General features: G+C 45.2%; 1 protein-coding gene and 1 pseudogene across 1 annotated transcript in view; one reads left to right on the top strand and one right to left on the bottom strand.

Moving 5' to 3' along the window:
• The window catches only part of POLN (DNA polymerase nu), a 2,689,548-nt gene that overhangs the window by 2,183,287 nt on the left and 482,556 nt on the right, over window positions 1-23,705 (bottom strand). The window contains exon 6 of the mRNA XM_078678603.1: window positions 1,794-1,921. Coding sequence (XP_078534729.1) covers window positions 1,794-1,921 — 128 coding nt within the window. The remainder of the gene's footprint in view (window positions 1-1,793; window positions 1,922-23,705) is intronic.
• LOC144821953 (uncharacterized) lies at window positions 1,995-5,929 on the top strand (annotated as a pseudogene).

Raw genomic sequence — 23,705 nt, 5'->3', positions numbered from 1 at the left:
TTTTTCCAGTGTGCATGTCCATTGTGAGCGCAAAAATTGTAATTTAACGGATTCCTCCTTCTTCGTATGTTGAATGTGCAAAAGATGTTGATATCCGGCTGGCATGGGCTGGGCATATGCCATGTGTTGCATGGGACACTTTAACACTTCCGTACGACTGAGAAGTGTTTGCTGTCCCAGATCTTCATCTCTACTATCTGGTCGCCCAGGCCCAATTTGCTTATCACTGGTTTCAACCAGACGACCGCATACCTTATACTAAACCTGAGCAGGACTTGGCTGCTCCCACGCCCTTGGGGGCCCTGTTCCCACTAGGTATACCACTCGATCCCCATGATGTACAACCCTTATCTACCAATGCTGGGCCTGGTGCAAGCTCTGCAGAACGCTGGGCACCGGCCTCCTGTACTCCCATGCTACCCCACTTCACAAAAACCTGTTTCTGCCACTAACCTTCGAGACGGTGGTGCACTATTTCCAGATGACAAGGTACTCACCATGACGGATATCTCTATGCATCCGGAACTGAAATACATGGACAAATTTATAGCTACTTGATTACTTGGGGCACTCCGGTCGTCCGTTTCTTCCTTCCAATCCTTCCCCCAGAGTTTGCACTGCTTACTCTACTCATTACTGACAAAGCAGGAGATCACATGGTTACCAAACAATACCGGGCATGTATGGCACTCAAGCAGTTCTGGGACAGGAGAGTGCAGCGACAAAGGGAGGAGGATCTGGGTCTTCCACTGACTGACAAAGAATGGGATCACTGCCATGAACAAATAGAGTATCTCCCAACCATAGGCACAAACTCCTTCATTTTAAATTTGTGCATAGGGTGTACATTACAGCTGACAAGATTTGACCCCACTAAATCGCCCAACTGCCCCAAATGTCAAACCCCGGATGCTGACTTCGCTCATTTGACCTGGATATGCACCCAGATAGCCGCATACAGGATAGAGATCTTCCAGACTCTCTCTGATGTCATTGGCACGCCGCTTCTCCCCTATCCGAAATTGGCCTTGCTGCGGATGTATAACAGTATAAAACTGTGCCACCGTAGGTTTGTGGCCATAACGCTGCTACTGGCGAAGAGGGAATTGCGATTCACTGGGGAATGAAACACAACCTCACGAAAGCAGCATGGGAACTTAGCATGTAGTATTGTGATATGCAAACTGAAATATATGCAACACTCCAGCCCCTGTACTCACGACCTAAGGATACATGGCACGTGTATCGCTGTTACTTGCGTCAGGCACAGCACTCCTACCCAGCCCCCTCTCCCGAGCACCAGTTGATCCCGGAGGAATCCGCACCCAATATTTCTACAGGATCCACAGTTATGTCGATGCAACACACACTCCTGCCTAAAACGACTGGGCGATGCACCATTTATGCACCCCTTTCAGATTATCACAGACTAACACCATGGGAACATACTACATTCCCCCAGCGCAGCAGATATAATACTACACATTTATGCCACCCCCCACTCCCTCCTAGAACCCTCCTCTTCTAGTAAGTATGTATTTGTTGAACCTTTTGTTTTTCTATTAGACATTGGCACCTGAACAGTGTTAATCTCTGTACGGGCATATTGCTGACAAGGATGATATTACTGTATGTGTTTTTATGTTCTCTTTTCTGAAAAACGTAATAAAAAAATACAAAGCTTGTCACAAATTTAGTAATCCTTGTCCAACATTAATAATCAAGTAATACACAATAAATAAGAATACCAAATGTATTAATTTCTTGCATTAGATGTTTGGCATATTTCTCACCTAGTTTAATCTGTTTTCTATTATGTTGATAATCCTGCTCCATTCTAGATGATTCCATCTTCTTTGTCACAGTGTGTAGATCGCTAGATACCTGTGTTGATAGGTGGTTTGTAATCATAATGCTGCTCCTGAAATGAAAATTGCAAAGTTCTAAATAGTGTCTGTAATGAAAAGCATGTTACAATAACGTTAATTTGAGTTATGTACCCCTTCAGAGGACTTGCATCTATATACAGGCCCGTTTCAAGTTTGCCATTAGCTACACAAGGAAATACTGATGCAGTGGGGATAGGGTATGCACTGTGCAAAACATTTAGAGCAAATCCAAAATACAAGTTAAATTAGAGTGGATGGATCTTGTCTCATATTGAGGCTTAAACGTCAACAAATCAGCAATAAATATCAGTGATAGTGAAGAACCTGCCAACAGGAAAGACAGAGAGTAATGATTTACAAACCATGAAGCTTTATTAGCAGATTAGCAAAGTTACAAATTCAAATCCCTCAAATTAGTCATAATTCAACAATCACCTGATTACAACATAGTTCAATACTTTCCAAAGCTGGTCAATATAGTAAATGCAAATGCAAGTTATTTAAAGATAAACATATGCAAATTGAATCAGATTCAGTTCCCTTTCAGAGAAATTCCCTAAGGTTAAACTTGGGTTTCAGGACAAGATGTGGGACATTAAGCAGCATATGGCAGCAAGTAATACATCTAATGGCAGACCCAAATGAATGTTCAGTCAGACAAAGAAAGAATAGATTTGCTCAAGATTTAAACTCTAGGAACAGGACAAATCTGTATAGGGTCTCAAGAGAGGAAAAGACATCTACTATTAAAAGAGTATAAAGGGGCATCTGCATTCAGAAGTGGACTGGTCCAATCTGCTGCTGATTAACCTAGCAATGCACAATTAAACATACAGGGAGGAAAAGCAGTTGATGATGGACTGTGGCAATCGGGGAAGCGCTGGAAGACTTAAGAGGGTGTTACGTGAGCTCCAAGAGGAAGAAATTGCAGAGAAAAGATGCAAGGACAAAAAAGCCAAGCAGAGTGGTCAGGATTACATAAGAGTTGCTAACCATACTCATGCCGAAAGCACAGCTTGTCAGCCTGGTGATGCGAGTTCGCGGATGAATTTGCAGAAACTTGAAAACCTGGCCCTTTTAGCAGGGATGGCTAGTGTCCTTCATCCAAAATCTACAACTAAATATGACGGAGTAGAACGTGAAAAAGAACTTGTCTTGGAGTCCCCACTTAAAGCCAAATATAAAGGACAAAAACATGCCTCCCTTTCACCACCAGGCCAGCTAAAACCCAAAAAACTATTTCCTACACAAGAGCTGGCTGTTTCAAGCAATGGAGTAACTCCTACTAGACCCTGCAAACAAGATCCTAAAATGATGGTACACTTTGCACAACATAGTTTGACACCACATGGTTTTGTGGCTAACGGCTCACATTCACACAGCCCGGCCTACAGTGACTTTCCATCTGCAGTAACGCCTGTGGATGTGAACCGTACCCCTTGCCATGATGACCCATTTGAAAGCAACGGAAGCTGTGACCATAATGTAAGCAGAGCTAAATGAGTGCTGCCATTATACACATTTGCATATTGTTAGGCCTGTATGCCAGCTTTTTTCCCTTTGTGAACGTAACATGCCTTTTGTTGCCAAAACCACCTAAGTTCTACCAGTTGTCTCTGCAAAAAGCCTTCATACTTATTTAAACATTGAATTAATATGGTGCATTCATTTCCTCAACAATAGGGTACATATACCTACCTATTAAAATGTGAGTAAACAAATGGAAAACTTTTTGATATGATCAGTATAAATGATGGACTAATGGTTGCTTTTCTTTTTTTTAATCCCTCAGGACAATGAAGAATCATTTCATTTGATGACGGAGGAAAGTCCATCATTCAACACTGGGGTAATTTTTTTTTTTTTTTTAAAGGTACATAGGAAATGGCATTTCCACTTGTATGACCTAATTATGATTTGCTTTCTCTCTAAGGAAATGGTATATAACTCCTTGTCCATAATTAATGAAAACGAAAGCTTTTCTGTTGGCCTTGGTTCCTGTCAGGGGTGTGTACGGTTACAAGCCGAAAACGAACACTTAAAAGGTGCGTGCTTCCTATTCTACCTTTCCACGTAAACTGCAAAAAAATTCCCATTAATAATCCTTTTTTTCCCATCCAAACACATGCATTGCCAAAAAGCATGCTTGTTAAGTGTATATTGTATTTATTATCTGCTGCCTTTAACAAGTGTATTTATTTGATTATAGCACAGTTGCAAGGCACTTGCAATAGTTAGTTGGCTGTACAGTATTTGCAAGATGCGCTGTCTGCTTTGACCAATCCATGGAATTTAACAGATATAACATCGTCAAAAACATGCAGTCGATCATTCACTGTACAAAAGGTATACTTTTCTTTGCCACTCGTTTAACACAGTTAAAGTTTATATAGGACAAACCTTGTAGATTTCCTGCATGAGGACTTTGAAATCTTTCTGCTAGCAATGTTTTTAAGTATGGCTGATTTATACTCCTGGAGCTAACATAGCAAATATTACATTGTTAGCCATGTACCAGATGCCAAATCAAAATCAAAAACCCGCAATCTATGCATATTTTTGAGATTGTAACCTAACATAATGGCAAATAGTTAATAGTTGTGTTATTTTGCAGACTGATATGCAGCAGTTGGTAAAGGACTCAAACGATCCTTCACGGTTCAGAGATGTACTCGTTCCAAAGAGAAAATTGCACAAACTCTTGGAGGAAGCCAAGTCAGCGCGGGACAGTGCAGGTTTTCTTCTCAATGGCATCAGCGAAATACTTTTTTCTCCTAAAGAACTTGCATCTGCAAAAGGTGTAACGAAGGCTCGTGCTGGAACAGCCGTCCTTGGTGAGGAGAAGGTTGATGCATTGTTTGGTAAGATATTACAAATGTTCAAATTAACATTCAGTCGAGCTGGGATTGTGACAATTCATTATACATTGTGTTAAGCTATGTTTGCATATGTGAGGTTGTATCATAATTGAACGATGACTCCATCATTGCTTAACAGCTGTCTGCAAAAGGACAATAAGAGCAATGGGGGTGGCGTGTAATTTCTTAACAGTTTGTGCTGAGCTTGTGCTACAAATGGCATGCAAATCTGGCGCAAAGCCTTGAGTTGGGATTTCATTTGTAAATATGCAGGTCCAGTTGTGAGGTTCTCAAACTGGATGAATGAGTGATAGCAAACTGCACTTATAAAATATACTGTGCTCGCAGCTTTTATTTAGACTGGATCAACTCCCTAATAATTAGATCAGTTGGTCCTGGTCCTAACACTTGGTTGTAAGCTCCTATTTTGATTTCTGGTCACTATGCTAGTTTCTTAGACGACTGTTTTCCAAATATGATTATTGCAAGTACAGTTCAGACTCACCCTGGCTGCCTCAATGATAGTTTTGTAAAGAAATCTGGCACTGATTACTTTCTGTTTGCAGAGGAAGCTTGCCCGCGTCTAGTGAACAGGACTATGGCACATGCTTGTTTCAATGCATCTACATTTGTACAGTCTTTCTTCCAAGTACCCCAGCATTTCAAAAGGGTGAAAGAACCAGAGAAGACACACTGCTACTTGGGGCTAGAACTGTCATTAGGGACCAGGGGCTCATAGTTCATAAGGGAACTTTTTTTTTCTTCACCTTCTGGCCCCCTCTTCATCAATGCTTTGCTCTAAGCTGTGCCAAACTTTGACCAAGTGGCCTTAATGTTTCACTTAGGAACCATGTAACCCTAACCATATCTCATCTGGCACACTGTATGAAATAATGGAATTGGAACTTTTGATAGGCAGCCCAGCCGTATTAAAAACCATAAATAATTGTGGTAACATGATACTGATGTATGTTATTTTGTGTTTCCAGAGTTTATGAAGTCTGTGTGCAGTGCCAACGGCTGGCCATCACTGGACAACAGAAGTATGAGAAGGAAGCTGGCTATAAAAATTTGCAATGCCAGAAGAGGATTAAGGAAATCTCCGCATCTAGAATCAAACCACGAAGTTGCTGGTTTTCGTTGAGCTATTTGTTCTTGTTTCATTAGTCTGGCCTTTCTTCCCTGGATCTTATTTTTTTTCTGGACGTTTTCTCTTGTTTGGTATTCTGGCCCCTGTGGGGCCAAATATGTGCTTTAGATAAATAAAATGACATTGAAACATCCCATTTGATCTTTTTTCCTTTACCACTGTTTTGTTTAGTGTTTTGCAAATGGTCACCATGTCAAACAGCATCAGATAATGCTCTGTACCTCTAAATAAGGCAAATCCCAGTGAGTCAGGAGTATGGGAGTAGTGGCACATGTTAAGCTGATCTGAATGCAAAGGTATAACATTGCTGCAGGCCACTTCTTTTATATAAAGGTGCTTGTGGTACTTCTGCAGCACAAACCTAGCCAAAAATGGCAACTTGTATTTTATACAAGTGTCTACCTCTCGCTGTAGAGTTTAAAAAGTAATCTTTCCAATGCAGGACAAAAATAATCTGAGTATTAGGACCAGATTTAGAGACGTTTTGTGTCTGGTTTGCTTAAGTTTTATAATGCAGACCTGATTCAAAATTTTCGGGATTTGCAAACAAGAGCAAATTGGTATTTGGTACAACACATCCAAAATGGAAAAAGTTTCACTTTAGTGTAGACATAGTATTTTTTGGGTAATGGAAGGGTACCCTTCCATTACAAAACCTAAACTAGACTCTCGCAGACAACATTGCATTATAGAGCCAATGTGTGGGCATGGTTCTCAGCTGCCTAATGGTGCAGCGAGGCTAGTGAAAGAGGTAGACATGACACTTTCCTACTCTCCTAGTGGCACCCTGCAAGGCAATATTGGCAGTCTGCCAACGTGCTCCTAACATGGAATTGTCAAGGTGTAATCCAACCCGTAATGATTTATTAGTGATCCACAGGCATACTATATTATTTAAATCATCCTTATGTAGTCATCATTTAGTAATCCACACATTCTTTAGTTGTCCTTAAATAATCCTGAGTAGTCCATGTTCATTTTTAAGTTGTCATTAAATCATCCGAGAGTAATCTACACTCATACTGAAAATGTCATAGGGCCATTCGAAAGTAATCAATGCCATCCTGAAGCGGTCATAGGATCATCCAGGAATAATCCACACTCATCCTGAAAATGTTATGGGATCATCCCAGAGTAATTGACTTCCATCCTGAAGCGGATATAGAATCATCCAGGAATAATCATCAGTCATCCTTAAATTGTCTAGAGCCCATCCTGGAGTCATTCTCACTCATCCTGATGTTGTCAATTAGTATTCGTGGAGTTGTAAAAGGTAATCACTCCCTGCCAGTGGAAGTCATCAGAACACCATCCTAGCGTAGTTTTTGTGATTACAGTAAGAGTCATCCCATTTAAATATTCGGCCCTATGGGCAGACTTCAGGATGGCTTGGGATGACGTCCCCAGGAATGGCTGGCTGAAGTCATCGGATGACAGCAGAATCACTCCAGGATGATATTCCTTTTTGACTAGGGCAGAGTCGGAGCGTTTGGGGCTGGCGCACAGCTTAAGATCTGCCTGGCTCACATGCGGGGACTGCGTTGGGGAATGGGCGCGCTCTTAGCGGTCCCTTTCGACCAGAGGCGCACTAGAGCCAAATTTCGGGGGGGGGGGGGGGGCTAAGAAAAAATTTCGGGGGGGGGCTGAACCTTTAATCTGTAGGCAGAGTGGAGCTGCAGGGGCTCTTAGAAGGGGTGAAACAACTGCAAGGCCTAATTAACATTCAAATGATCTTTTAAAGACCTGTGAAACGTTCGGGTGCGGCTCGGTGTGTGCCCGGGATCTGTCTTATCCCGGGCTGCCAACACGACGGGGGGGGCTGAAGCCTGGTGAGTTCAATGGGTGTTGCGCGCCTGCTTTTGACCCATCCCTCCTTAACACTGGCGATGACTGGCGGGGCCTGGGCTAAACAGATATGTGAATTCCCCCAGCGGCGGGGTGAGTGTGCGACGGCACGGCGGAAAGGCATCCCTCCGTGAGCGGCACGAAAGTAGAGAAGGAGCTGAGCTGTTGTGTTGCAGCTTTCCCCCCCCGCGTGCTCCAGGTTGGAATACCCCTGCGCACATTGGTGTTACTGACTGGGGGCCTGGAGCGCGTTCCTCTACACCTCGGATGCGATGGCGCCATTGTGTGCCGAGTCCCGGGCGCCTCCTTGCGAGACTGCCGCCGGGTGGCACATTACGCATTTTTTATAGATCCTTCACCGCTGCCGTTCCATACGTCGCCGCTGGCTTTGCCGTGAGTGGCCTGTCATTCAGACGCACCATTTACCGGCGCGTCAACCCTTCTATACTGTTGGGCGCGGCCTACGCTGCTGGCCCGTGACTCACCCGGCTGGAGAGGACAATACTAGCCATATATACAGCCTGGGGCGACGGCTCGGTACCCCTCGCGCTTGGACAATCTGGAGCAGTGACGAGGGGGATCCCGGAGAGGCACCATGGGGCGCCCCAAAACCAAGCTAGCGGATGCCACGACAGATAGCGCGACGCAATCCTCTACCACTGGCGACCCCTTCAATTCTTCGGATAACAAGGTTATCCGGCCCACGGGAGCGGACCCCCATGCTGCTAAATTGGACTTGATACTGAAAGAAATGCGGGATTCCAGGATGGTGCTGGAAACTCGCATGGACACAATGTCAAAGGGTCTTACTCTTCTGCAAGCCGACCACAAAAAGCTGTCTGAAAAGGTCAAATCGAACAAGTTAGCCTTAGACGATCTTATCCCACAACAAACGCTACACTCCATGCACCTCGAGGACTTCAAGCGCCAGCTCCGTGGACTGCAGGATAGGGTGGAGGACGCGGAAGGGAGGTCCCGTCGCAATAATGTTCGTATTGTGGGCATTCTGGAGCGCAGCAAGGGGTCCAATCCCACACAGTTTGTGGAAGACTGGTGCAGTAGAGTAGGGTCTGCTTCCTATGGTCACCCCCACTTTTAGCTGTGATTCTCTGGTTTTTCGACTTTAGTGTGGCTGTGGGACTGCTAATCAGACCCACAGCCCAGCTGTTCTCTCTCTAAATTGATACCATGCACTTTAGGTGCATACCAGATTGGTTACTGGGTCAGTCTTGTGAGCACCTGTATAGTGTACCATATGTACCCAGGGCATAGGAGTACCCTAGGCCTACCAGGGGCTGCAGCATGTATTGTGCCACCCCTGGTTTGCCTTCCAAACTGACACCACAGGTCTGTTCACACAGCATGGGTAAGGTGGTGTAATCACCCCTGACTTAGATATAGTATACCTATATCTACCTTTACATATAGACACATATACACCTATAAGCCACCACTATGGTAGGCCTCAACAATCCTGGAGGCAGAGTGCTTGGTTTTATGTGAGAGGGTGCTCTGGCATGAGCTAAGCCCCTCTGCAGCTTTCGGAACCATCTCCTTATAGCTGTTCTATGATATAGCCCTACTATATACTCTTAAGTGAATTATAATCCTCGCGGTTAATGCTAACTTTGGTTTGGCTTTATCAAAACATGTCGCGTAACGTGTCAAACACTTTGGAATACTAACCCACCCCGCCAATTCTGGCGGCGGGGGTAGCATTCCACCCTTCTAGAGGGAAAAGACATGTAAGTTACTGCTTTAAAGTTAAACAGAACCTCAGCATCACAAAATGGATGCTGCTGCCACAGACACGAGTCTGACCTCCTGCTGCTGGACGAAACACCGGCAGGGGAGGCCTGGACAATAGGTTTCCTGTCCAGGGGTTTTTTGGATTGGGGCAGGGAGGGCTGCATTCAGTGAATGCATCTAGACACTGCCTGGGGCACACAAGGTCAGGTAATCCAGCTCCTATCCTTAGTATAAGTATAGAAGCTGTGTCCCTGGGACTTTAGATTATCCTGGATGAATCTTTGAAAGACATATCTTGGACCTTCGACATTCCATTCTGACTGGAAGACGGAAGACATCTCCCTTGTGGTCAAGGAGTGACCACCCTGTGCAAACAGGCACCAACAGCAACTTTGCCAGTCTGCAGTTTCAAGGCTCCCATCGGAACCCGAAGACTCTGCGACTCAAGAACTGGACTTCCAGACTTCTCTGACCCCGACCCACATCCACAGCAAAGCTGAGACCCGTGGCGGACACGAGAGACGTGGGACCGGACATCTTGGACATCCTGCATTTTGCTACCTGCACTCCTTTCCTGAAGCCTCAGTAAGTTGTGCATTGGGGTACGAGAAGCCCCAGCCCGAGCACCATTTGAACTGAAGCTCAGGCCCTCACACTCCGCGAGTGTCCCGTGGGCCCCGCCTTTACATTTGTGCTCTACCCGTCTTCCCGGTTCCTTGCCTGTTGGCTAGAGAGCCCCCTGAAGATGCCATCTTGAATCTAACTTGCGTTCCTGGTTGCTCCAGGCTTGCTCCAGCTTCCCTAAAAAGGAGAAGCGCCACAGACCTTGCTGGTCCGCAACAGAGCCAATCTTGACATCCTGCGTGGGTTGCGGTTGCCAAGGCTTGTTGGGTCCAATCCGGATACTGACACTGCAGTCATCTAGATCCATCGTGGTACAGCTCGAATCCAGCTCCTAGTCATCGTCGATACCTCCTGGACCTCGTGGCTGAAGAGACAAACTCACCTTCACCTTCAGGCACCCGACATCGCCTGGTTCCTTCCTGGTACCTTCCTGGTCACTGGCTCGTGACCCAGACTCTGTCCCCTCTGCTTTCAGGTTCTTCACATCTCCGATCCACCCTTGGATCCACCCAGACACTTTTCTTCTGGTCGCCTGCAGCACTTTTTTGCAGCTCTCCATAGAAAACGACGACTAAACCTGACACGAAAAGACACCTATGCACCCGGCTTCCCTGGGTGAGGTAACATGAGCACTCTGGTGCTCCCATGGGTCTTGACCCTCGAAGTGTCCTAGTTTAAAAGGGTTCCATCCTAGTCCATCAGGAAGTGTCCTTAAACTGTAACTTTGTAACTTTTACGAACTCCATAGAAAGTCAATGGGAACCCGCGCCTGTGTTTAGACACTGCACGCGGCTCCCGTTGGTCTCCTACTTCCTAACCTTTGGTTGCTTAGTGTAGCCCCAGCGATTCTACAGGCCCTAGGCCTGCTTTCTAACTCTCATGTGGTACTTATACCACTTTCTTAGTATATGGTTTGTGAGGCCCCAAGGGCATAACGTATACTGTGCAACTTATCGTATATTAACTGTGTGACTTGTATTGTATTTTTACCTCTGACCTCATAAAGAGTGCAGAGGGGTTGTGTTTAGATTAAATACATATATATGCCAGCATTTTGTAAAGCGCCTCCAACGGAAGTGTCCCGGCGCTGTCCGTATACCACTTAGGAACCCTTCCTGGCTTTTCCCTGTGAAATGTCCACTCATGGGCACCCCCAAGGTGAAGCCAGACATCCAGCGCTGTTGGGGCCGTTGTGGCGATTAAGCAAGCTATTGCTCAGAGTTGCAAAGTGGGACCCATGATTAGAATAGGCACGAGGCGAGAATTATCAGGTCCGAGGAAATTGAGCCCAAGACCCGCAGAGGCGGGTATTGAACCCTGGTCCGGAGCCAGACCTCTGCATCAGGGTCTGACGCTCTAACCACTGAGCCACACTTCTCCACTAGTTGATATATACCTTGTGTGGTGTCCTTTCATTTGGTATTCAAGGGATTATATATGATAAAACAACTTGCTTAACTCGCCTACTGAAGTCTTAGCCTGAAGACTGCTGGTTCATGCTACCACTAGGATAGCTTTCTATAAGGTTGACTTTACAACCACCACCAATAAGGCTTGATTAGACTGGTGCAAGGTGCCCACTAGAACTAGTGGACATCATATGCAAGGCTAACTTCTCACATTGGTGTGCAGTGGTTGGGATGAGAGCTTGCAATTTGTTTTACCAAATAATCTTGTAATATCATCTGAAAGATCATATCAAGGTACCTGTAGGTACATATAAATCAAGTCTTATATACATAAGTTCTACTGAACTTAGCAGTTGTCTGTGGTAAGGGCTTAGCACACCCTGACTACAACTCCTAGAGAGGTTCTAGTAGGAAACCATTTAGTGTAGGTAGGTGTACAACCCACACCTCACTAGAAAATGTCATTGGAAGCAGGCCCTAGTGGACATCTTCAACAAGAAACCCAGAGGGTGCCTTCTAAGTATGACTCATTCACTTTTCATGAACTGAGAAGCCTGTGTGCAGTCAGAAAGTTGAGACAAGGACAGAGTCCAACCTTTAACCACCTGGTAGATATCTTAGTGCCTCATGATGTAGAGAATGCATCAGACCCAGGTAACCAGGGGGTAGAGCGGGGGGCCATCTTTCAACAAAGGAAAATACCACTGGAAAAGATCCATTGGTCTCTGATGAGGATGAGACCAGGATGCAGTTGATGAAACTGACCTGGGCAACACAGGACTGTCTGGAGTTGGAGAGGGCCATGGTAGGCCCCCCTCTAACCTTCCAAATAGGCCTAACAGTGGAAACAAAAGGCGCAGATCACTGTCCAGTGGTTCTGATCATTCTGATTCCTCAGTACGGTCCAGTGCCTCTGCTCTGAGGAGGATGTCTTCCCCTCAGAGAAGAGAGCACAAAGCTAGGATGAGAGAAGCCAAGCTTAGGATCAAGAGGCAAGAAGTTGCCCTTGCAAAAGAGACCCTAGCTCTTGAGAGAGAGAAGAAATTGTGTGGGCTAGAGCCCACTGATAGCAGCAGAATTCCTAGAGATAGGGAAAGGTCTCATGACCATAGAAACCTGAACAAAATTGTCCCTCCCTATCAGATTGGGGATGACATCCACAAATGGATAACTGCTTTGCAGAGGGATTGCAAAGTACAGCAGGTACCCCAAAGTCAGTGGGCAGCAATCTTGTGGCTCGCCTTTTCAGATAAAGGCAGAGCTAAGCTCCTGGCAGTTAATGAACAGGATGCTGACAATTACTATGTCCTGAAGAGTGCTCTGATAGATGGGTTTGGCCTAACCACTGAGCAGTACAGGTTGCTGTTCAGGGATACCCAAAAGACACAGACTCAGGACTGGACTGATTTTGTAGATTGTGCAACTAAGGCTCTGGGGGGCTGGTTACTGTGCAGTAAGGTCAATGACTATACAGGATTGTATAATTTGATTATCAGAGAACAAATTCTTAACAACTGTCAGAACCAGTTATTGCATCAGCACCTGATTGACTCTGATCTGGCCTCTCCCCAAAAATTGGGAAAGAAGGCAGACAAATGGGTCAGAACCAGGGTGAAGCAGAAGGTACAGAACCAATGTGGTGGTCAGAAGAAGCAAGACCAAAAGGGTGGGGAGAAAGCAAAAAACCAGAAGTCTTCTCAAGGTCCCCAAAATGCTTCTAATGGTGGAGGTTCCCAACAATCAAAAAAGAAAGAAGGCCCAAAGAAACCTTGTTGCAAGATTTGTAAAGTAAATACTCACTGAACCAGTGATTGTGCCAAAAAGGAGACTGCTCCAGCCACCATTGCCCCTAAGATAACTGTTCCCCCTAGTTCAGCTCCAAGTGGTGGTACTCAACAGAAGGGTGTAGTAGGGTTAACCCTGGGAACCGAGATGGATTCTGGCCTAGTCAGAATACCAACTCAAGCTGTTTTGATCTGTGATGGGGACATAATTATGTCCTCTACTGTGAGTCCCAATTTCTTGGGCAAGTACAGGCAAACTCCTTTAATTAATGGCAAAGTGGCTCAGGCCTACAGGGACACATGTGCTAGTGTCACAATGGTGACGCCCGGCTTTGTGGACACTGGACAGATCATACTAGGTGAAAATTAACTAGTGACCAATGCTAGCAATGTCACTACCAATCACAGTATGGCGATTGTTAATTTATCCTGGGGAGGGGTAACTGGCCTCAAAAAGGTTGTGGTTAGCTCAGACCTCCCTGTAGAATGCTTGCTTGGAAATTACCTGGAGACTTCAGCTTGGGCTGAAGTGGAGTATAGAACCCATGCAGACATGTTAGGGATATCAGCACATGTCCTTGCTGTGACTAGGTCACAAGTCAGAAATAGTAACACTGGGTACCAGTTAAGGGAGGCAAGGGTACCAGTTAAGGGAGGCAAGATGGCGCCAGAGTGAGAGGACGCACCAGCATCGCTCCGCGGGTCTGGTCTTCCCTTATCTTTGATCTCCCCATGTGATTGTTATATGGGAAAGAAACAGATAGAGATATGCTGCACTAAACTCATCGAAATCATGAAGCTGAGCTGAACCTATTTTGAGCTGGAGAAAAAAACGCAGGCAAAAAGATGACAGCTGTGAGCTGTGAGCCGCGGGGGTAAAAAGAAACTAAGACCTAAGACCTGGAAGTTTGGAAACCCGGGGGGAGAAGAGAAGGATCGCTGGCTACCTTTTTGATAAAGTGAGAAAGGGAGAAGTGCAAGTGCTGCAAGCAGATCGCAAAAGCGGAGAGCAGAGAAAGAGCAGAGAGCAGGAGGAAGACTATTTATCACATAAAAGCTAAGAAGGTTTGGAAGCTTGAGCAATCTGACATTCCGACATTCCCGACGCTCTCCTCAATGCTTCCTTTTGAGCACAACTCTGAGCACAACCCTGAGCTGCATGTCTTGGAAACGTGAGTATTGATTTAAACTGTGCCATCAGCGAGTAACAATAGCTGTTCCCCCCTGCCATACGGTTGTTTCCTGAACTGCCTGGATAATTAGAAAAAAGCGCTTGGGAAAGAGAGAGCCAGGCGCTGCACAATTTGAAATGAGAGACTGAAACAAGTAAAGGATTTGGTATCAGCGTCTGGCAGTCTAGGAGCTTGAACGTATATGTCCTCTCCCCCCCTTTTTTTTTTTTCTCGTCACTGTTTTCCTTTCTCCTCGCTCATCCCTTTGTTAATCCACAGCTCACCTTCGTTCTCGCTTTGGTTCTTGCCTCCGATTCTCCAGCCGGTTCTCCAGCGCTTGCTCCCACACCAGATTACCCTCCTTCCCCCGCTCGACATCAGGCTTCATCTGCGGACTTGCAAGCCACCTTTAAATTGCGTGTGCTGCGTGCAGCGTGCTGCGTGCCACGCTGTCAAGGAGACATTGAAGCGCAGCCGATAGCAAATAACATCAGATTGTCCTTGCAGGGGGGCCGAATAAACTAAAGAGTGGGAAGTAGAGGGAATTTGGAAAGCAAAGGGAGGCGAAAAAAAACGCCAGTGCCAAGGTAGAGGATTAAATGAAAGAGGAGCGGCTACAGCAGCGAGAACTGGTGCAGGAGTGCTACACAGCTGCAGTTACAGGAACGGTGGTGAAAGCAACGCAGGCAGTGGGCCTGAGGGTGCTTGGTGCACAGCTAGCCTCCGATAGCACAGATACCCCTTCTAAATCTGTGATCAAAATTGAGCTGCAACTAAAGATCTACATAACTAAGCAAAACTACAATGCTACAGGATCTCAAGTCCCAAAATCCCTCAAAACTCACAGCAGATCTTTTACAGTGCCTAAAAAAAGAGCCTGGGCTGCTCTAAAAGTGCTAATTAATAAAAAAACAAATAAAGGAGGGACGCCAGATCCCCTCGAAAAAAACAAACAAAACAAAACAAAAACAAAAGGACGAATTCAGCCACAAGGTCAGCTCCAATTATCAACACCTGAACAATTGCAGAAAAAGGATAAGGATATGGCTGGAATATATGAAATAGCGGCACAAAACTCATCGCTGCTCAATCTGGAAAGAGGGGAAAGAGGAGAGGAGGGAGCTTCAACAACCAGAAATATGCAAGAGATACAGACGCAGGCGCAAAACCCTGAAGACCCAGACAGAGACTTAGAAAGCACAGAAAGTCCGGAAAATCTGGGGGACAGGGAAGATTTAAAAACCACACAGAGTATAAAAAGCCACACCCTGCAGGAAAATAAGGACACACAAAGACAACTTGAAACCAGAGGATCTAAAGCCAAGGAGACTAATGTGGAGAAAGCTACATCTGAAGAGACTGACAAAAATAAAATTAAAAATAAAAGCAAAAAAACCGAAAAGGACAAGGATAAAGAAAAGGTGAAACCAAAACAGAAAGAGAACGACAAAGACAAAGAGAAGGGAAACGATGCAGAGGACAAAGCTAATCTGGAATTAATGGCTAAAAAGGCTCAGAGGCTGCAAACAATAAAAAACTTGAAAGCTGCCGCAAAAAATACTGGATCTCCAACCTCCTCTCAGCCGCGGATATCCAACATTTTCATCTCGGTAGCCAAGGAAGGACTAAGTGAGCCTACTGAAATTATAAAACTACAAAGCAACCAAGCAGCCAGTGCGAACGGTACCAGTGGGGTCGACCCTAACATGTCTGTGGAGCAAATCAGTGTGGAGGGAAAAAAGAAAGCTCTAAAACAAACTTCCACCTCATCACGCGTGCAAACATTTCCCCCTGAACCAGTCCCACAGATTGGTAATACCCCACTCTCCGAAGTGGACTCGGACTCAGACTCAGACATATATGAAACAGGGATGTCCACCTCAAGTAAAACAAGTGAAACAAGCGAAACAAATGATGAACAAATATTAGAAGCAACAGCTTCCGAGATTCTAGACTCTAATGAATCCAGGAAACTTAGTGGAACATGCAAAAGCTCGAACTCAAGGAAAAAACGGGGGGAAAAAAAGAGGGCGAGGGACAAAAGGAGAAGAGCTAAGTTAATCAATGATGAGACCACAGATCCTGGCAGCAACAATGAATATGCCAAAACAAGACCTAAACTTATACGAAAAAGCCCGACTCCCAAGCTATGAGGAGAAACAGAGCATGCTTATGACCACACCTTAGCTGAGCCAGAAGCAATAAGCCAGAAACAATCCGGAAATGATCATAGCTCAGCAACAACTACAGAGCCATTGCTGAGCGAAGTTTTGAGCTCCATAAAAAACTTCCATAAGGATATTAAAAAGGAAGCCCAAAGGAATCACGTGGCCATTGAGAAGTTACAAGGGGCAATTAAAAAAGTTGGCAACATCTGTACCGAGATCTCGGATAGAATGGCCTCAGTGGACACACGCGCAGAAAATTTGGAAATGGACGTAATTAAGCTGCAAAAACAGGAGAATGAGCACGATGGAATAATAAGGGACCTCATGATAAAAGTGGAAGATCATGAAAATAGATCGAGAAGAAACAATCTGAGGTTCCTTGGAATACCTGAAGGCTTTGAGGAGAACGACCCAAGGGGCTCTATGATTAATTTATTGAAATCAACCTTCCCGGAACTTGGTACCTGGGACATGGACAGAGAAATTCAGCGTGCCCATCGATTCCCTTTGACGCTACCCAAACACTCACAAAAAGCACGTCAATACCCCCGGGCAATGTTGGTCTACTTTGGGAATTTCCTTTTAAGAGAAGCCCTCTATGATCTGGCTAGGCCCACAAAGCAGAGGAAACATAAAGACGTTATGTTCTTCACCAGACCAGACTTTGCCCATGCAACTGTTTAGAGAAGGTGGAGAATGAGACAATTAATCACACCCTTTGAAAAAATCGGAGCAACAGTCTACCTGCAAAACCCAGCACGGCTAAAAATAATATATAAGGGATCAATGAGAAGCTTCTCAAGCGAAATTCAAGCCGAAGCTTACCTAAGAGAAATATCAGTAACTGAGAAAGGGAATTCAGGAATATAGGAATATAAATGCAAGTCAGCAACCTGTCTATGAACACAAAAGCATGGGGAGCAATCAGAAGGGGTTGGGGAGGGGGGGTGGGGTGAATAAATGTATCTGAAATCTGGTATGAATAATTGTGTTTAAATAATGGTTTGGGGCAAATATTTGATTGCATCACTGACCCTACCCACCCAACACAACTAAATTATAAAGGGCCTGCCCGCGGGGCGCGCTGAGACGCACTCTGACCACACTGACGCTCACACCTGGGTACTCGGGGACCCAGCAAGCCTCATAGGATGGTAAGGGGGGAAGGGAGGGGGACTGAGGGAGGGGAACTGGCGGGGGGGAGGAGCGAGAAGTGGAAGGGGTCAGGGTGGGATAAGAGAGGGCCGAGGAGGGATAAGCGGGGGGAAAAAACTTCATCAAATCAGGATATGGAAGAAACTAAAGATGCCAGGTTAACAAAAACAGAATGGGGGAGAGTGAAAATGAAACAGAAATGCCCATGCGGATAGTTTCGCTGAATGTTTGCGGACTAAATGATGGTAAAAAACGAAGAGCTATGAGGGAATATCTAAGAACATTGCACGCTGAGCTGATCTGCTTACAAGAAACACATATAGAGGCCTCTCAAAAGAGACTCTTAGAAGAGCTGCGATACCAATTAATAACATATACGACGCAAGGAAAAAAACAAGAGGGGTAGCGATCTTAGCAAGGCATGGATGTGTTGTTGTAAATAGGCAAAAATCAGACCGCTATGGCAGATGGGTTTTGGCGGAGTACCAGGCACAGAGTTTTTACTTCACACTATGCTCACTGTATGCTCCCACTGTAGACGACCCGGAAATTATGGACTCTGTTAACTTAGAAAAAGCCAACTGGCCTCTACCATTAATAGTTTGTGGAGACTTAAATGTTAACGGACTGAATGGCTTGTGGAAGAACGATCCGGGGAAATTCTCAGGCCGGAAGAAGAGAAGCCACAGAGCACTGATTCAATTGATGTGCGATAACGGTCTAGTAGATATATGGGAGCTGCAAAATAACTTAGGGAGCGGAAGTACATATTATTCTGCCCCTCATAAGGTCTTAGCAAGGCTAGACTATTTTTTGGTATCACCAGAAGTAGCATCCACAGCAAAGATTAGCATACTACCCCGGGTAATGTCCGATCACAACCCGCTTATCTTAGATATAACAACAGCTGCCCAACAAAAGAAGGTGACAAATTGGACATTTGAGAGAGCCCTGCTACAGGATCCAGAGTATACCGCCCTAATGAAAGAATGGATAAGAAATGTTTTGGTACTAAACAAAGACTCTGCCCCCCCTACAGTAGTGTGGGATACCATGAAAGCAGGTATACGGGGGGGGGGAGACAATCAGATATTCAATTAGGCGGAACAAGGCAGAAAGGGAGGAAGTAGAAACGAGAATAAGAGCAGTCGCTAGACTAGAACATGAACTTAGTAGCGCAATTAGGGCGAATCAGGATATTGTTAGTATAACATATGAGCTTGCTATGGCTAAGGCAGCGGTTGGGGAGCTTTTTGCGTCTAAAGCAGCAGGGAAGTATCTGGCATGGAGAAAGGATCAATATGAGTATAGTGAGCAGATAGGCCGCATGCTAGCTGTTCGAACAAGGCAGGCTGCCACTAAGGGGGATATTTCCGAGATCAGGACTGAGAATGGTAGTGTTGCAACAACACCCGAGAGTATATGTGCTAGCTTTCGGGACTACTATCAGAAGCTATATGAAGCTGACTATATGGTTCCTAGCGAGGAAATAGAGAGGTATCTTGAGAGTGTTAGACTAGAGAAACTAACGACAGAGGACAGGGGGACATTGGAGAAGGCATTTAATAAAACAGAAATACAGAGGGCAATCTATGACTTACCATCCGGCAAAGCAGTAGGCCCAGATTCTATACCCCTGGAGTTTTACAAAACATTCTTAGCAGAGATAGAAGAAGAACTATATGAGATGGCTGTAAATATACAAGAGGGTGCGCTACCTCCGGAGTCATGGGGGGAGGCAACTATGATAGTTTTTCTGAAAAAAGATAAGCCCGCAACCAATCCTGGGTCTTATAGGCCGATAAGCCTAATGAACAGCGATGTGAAAATCTACTCTAAGATGCTGGCAAATAGGCTAGGCGCAGTAATTGGCAAGATCGTTTCTCCATGGCAGCATGGGTTTATCCCTGGGAGAGGAACTGCGGAACATGTCAGAAGAGTTCTTACGCTATTTGATGGCACGGCATCCTCACAAGACCCTATGGCGTTGATTCTTTTAGATGCTGAGAAGGCATTTGACAGGGTCTCGTGGGGATTTCTGTGGGCTGCGCTGGAGAAGCTGAATCTGGGGGAGGGCTATGTGGGAGCTTTGAAACCCTTATACCATAATCCAAGAATAAGGGTTAGAATCATGGGGGAGATTAGTGGTATAATAGATATTGGACGAGGAACTAGGCAAGGGTGTCCTTGCTCCCCGCTACTCTTCGCCTTATATATAGATACATTCATTAGGAGGATAGAACAGAACAGAAACATCTTGCCCATAACACTGAACAGGCATGAAACTAAAATATTAGGATATGCGGACGACCTGGCCATAACATCATGCGAACTAATATCAGCCCTAATAGAAATAGAACAGGAAGCCGCCACATTTGGAAGACTGTCTGGGTACAAATTAAATGCAAATAATACCCAGGTAGTAATAAATCAGAAAATATCTTTAGTCGATCCAAGAGTGGTAGAGACAGCAGTATATTTGGGGGTTCGCATAACCTCAGACCTTTCTAAAGTGGTATCGAAGAACTTAAGCCCCATCATAGATAAGGCCAAAATTGATTTTGACAAACTGAACAATCTACACTTAACAACAATTGGTCGCTGTAATGTCATTAAAATGGCGTTTATGCCAAAGGTCCTTTATTTATTTAGGACCATACCGCTAATATTTAACAACAGCTGGTTCAGGGAGCTAGAAAAGGTGACAAATAGATTTATTTGGGCCAAGGGCAAAACACGCCGCAGCCAAAAATTTCTGTCACTCCCAAGAGAGAGAGGGGGGCTGGCGCTACCAGACTTTAAGGCATTTTATTGGGCAACGGTCCTGCAATACACTAGAGGTATGCTGGGGGGGGAGTGTTATAGATAGATGGAGAGGTAGAGATGGTGTCCCAGACGTATATGAACTTGTAGTGAAAAACTCTAATCAATGGTTACTCACATATGAGGAGAGGAGCTATCACAAAAAAGTAAGGTTTAAGACCTTGTCGGCTGCAAGGTCAGTCTGGTCTGGGATAAGGAGAAAATGAAAACTAGGGAGAATGAATTATTATACCCCTCTGTAGGGGAACCCATCATTGCCGGGGGTATTTCACGACCCAGTTATGAGGGGCTGGGACGCACTAGGGGTTAAAGCTATTGGGGACCTTATAGGGCCTACCGGTCTGATCTCTTTTGAGCAGGGACAACGCTTATATAACTTAGGGCGTAGAGACTTCTTTAAGTACCTACAAGTGAGGTCAGTTCTGCTAAAGAAACAGGGAGGAGACATGAATTTTCAAAGAATCGAATTGCTGGAATGTGTAAGGGATGAAGGGGGATCCTCCATCTCGCAATTATACAAAGAAATTTGTAAATATAAAAAGGATGATTGTGATAGAATGTATGAGAAGTGGAGAGTTAAACTATGTTTAACAGGAAACGAGGCAGAGAAGTCATTAAAACTTTCAAACTCGGTCTTAAGAGTAGCAAATTTACAATCTCAACAATACAAGACTATGTTTGAACTTTATTACACTCCTCATAAAATAGCGCAGTGGGGGGGAAATAATGGGGGCATCTGTCCGAGATGCCAATCCACGCAAGCAGATGCAATTCATATGTTTGCATCATGCCCCTCTCTGGATATATTTAAAAAATCTTTGGAACAATTCTTCGCTGATTCTCTGGGGATACATTTAACTTTGACAGATGAAGTTATGATCTTGGGAGTAGTGAGGGCGGGTGTAGATGTTCTTCACCATGAGTTTTTGTATTTAGCTATGACCCTCAGCAGACTATGCATAGCCACACTCTGGAAAGATCCTAACCCCCCAACATTACAGCAATGGATCTCCCGTGTGCTGGCCATATATATCTTAGAAATGGCCCTATATGAAAAAAGAGGGAGGGAAAAAAAAGAGGCCGGACGGAGGATATGGGCCCCAATAATTGAATGGAAAAGGAGGCTGGGAGAGATTTAAGATGAAATGGGGTGAAAGTCAGATGCAATTAAGATTATATAATAATTCTTAATGACTGTTTTCTATTGTTTTTCGAGATCAATTTTTCTCACTTTTCCAACTGACTCCTCTCAGTCTAAAGCTCTTTGTGTTTTTGGAAAAAATACTTTATTTGTTTTAAACTTGACAATAATGTTTTCTGAATTGTAAGATTGGTTTTTTGTTTCTGTTTCTCTAGCAACGTATTATAGATTTGTAATTCTGATGTTGAAAATAAAAATTATTTAAAAAAGAAAAAAAAAAAGAAATAGTAACACTCAACTGGCACTGGATTCTGGAACAATGGACCTATTGCCTACCAGGAGGAGAATCAGTAGGGATAAGGCAGTGCCTTCCCCTGTGCCTCAGGAAGAGGGTCAGACTTCACAGGAAGCTGATTGTGAGACCCAGGAGGAAACTGTCCTAGAAGAGCTTGAGCCTGATCAGGTTGAGTTTCTTGGGACAGGGGGACCATCCAGGGCAGATCTGAGGCAGGCGCAGTTAGACTGCCCTTCTCTTGAACCCCTTAGACAGCAAGCTGCTGCTGAGACTGCTGGGAATGCTAGTGGGACCCACAAAGTCTATTGGTATGATGGGCTCCTGTATTCAGAGGCTAGAGACCCCAATCCTGGAGCTTCCAGAAGGTTGATCATACCTTTGGCATTCAGGGGCTTCCTTCTCACACTAGCCCATGATATTCCCCTTGCAGGACATTTTGGCCAGAACAAGACTTGGGACAGGCTTGTCCCTCACTTTCACTGGCCTCATATGTCAGAGGATACCAAGGAGTTTTGTCACTCCTGTGTCACCTGCCAAGCCAGTGGCAAATCAGGTGGCACCACAAAGGCCCCCCTAATACCACTACCTGTGGTGGGGGTTCCCTTTGAACGTGTAGGGATTGACATTGTTGGACCAATGGATCCCCAAACAGCCTCTGGGCACAGATTTATTCTGGTGGTAGTGGATCATGCCACCAGATACCCAGAAGCTATTCCCCTAAGGACCACAACAGCACCTGTTGTGGCAAGAGCCCTCCTGGGAGTTTTCTCAAGAGTGGGTTTTCCGAAGGAGGTTGTCTCAGACAGAGGTACAGACTTTATGTCTGGATACCTGACTGCAATGTGGAAGGCGTGTGGAGTGAACTACAAGTTCACCACACCCTATCATCCACAGTGCAATGGTCTAGGTGAGAGATTCAACAAGACCTTAAAGGGCATGATTAAGGGTCTCCCTGAAAAGCTCAGGCGGAGATGGGACATCCTGGTGCCCTGCCTTTTGTTTGCTTACAGAGAGGTCCCACAGAAGGGGGTTGGCTACAGCCCTTTTGAACTTCTGTTTGGGCATCCTGTAATAGGACACATGTGTCTGGTGAAGGAGGGATGGGAGTTACCTCTCAAACCTCCCAAACAGGACATTGTGGATTATGTACTTGGTCTCCGCTCCAGGATGGCCGAGTACATGAAAAAGGCATCTAAAAACCTCGAGGCTAGTCTGGAATTGCAAAAGGCCTGGCATGACCAAAAGGCTGTGCTGACTGTTTACCAGCCAGGACAGAAAGTGTGGGTGTTGGAGCCTGTGGCCCCAGCAGCTCTCCAAGACAAGTGGAGTGGACCCCACACTATTGTTGAGCAGAAGGGAGAAGTCACCTATTTGGTTGACCTTGGAACTCACAGGAGCCCCACAGGGTGCTTCATGTCAACAGACTGAAACCATATGTTGACAGGGCAGACATGGGCTTGCTCATGGCTACAGATGAGGGAAAGGAGCAAGAGAGTGACCCTCTGCCAGACCTGCTTTCTCAGAACCCTGATGATGGTTCAGTTGATGGTGTAGCCTTGGCAGGCAGCCTCACTGACCAACAGCAACAGGACTGCAGACAAGTTCTACAGTCCTACAGACACATGTTTTCTCTGACTCCAAGT

The sequence above is a fragment of the Lissotriton helveticus genome, chromosome 2_2 (assembly GCF_964261635.1).
Source record: "Lissotriton helveticus chromosome 2_2, aLisHel1.1, whole genome shotgun sequence".
NCBI classification, from domain to species: Eukaryota; Metazoa; Chordata; class Amphibia; order Caudata; family Salamandridae; genus Lissotriton; species Lissotriton helveticus.
Note: the sequence above shows the minus strand (reverse complement) of the source record. Positions and strands in the feature narration are given on the sequence as shown.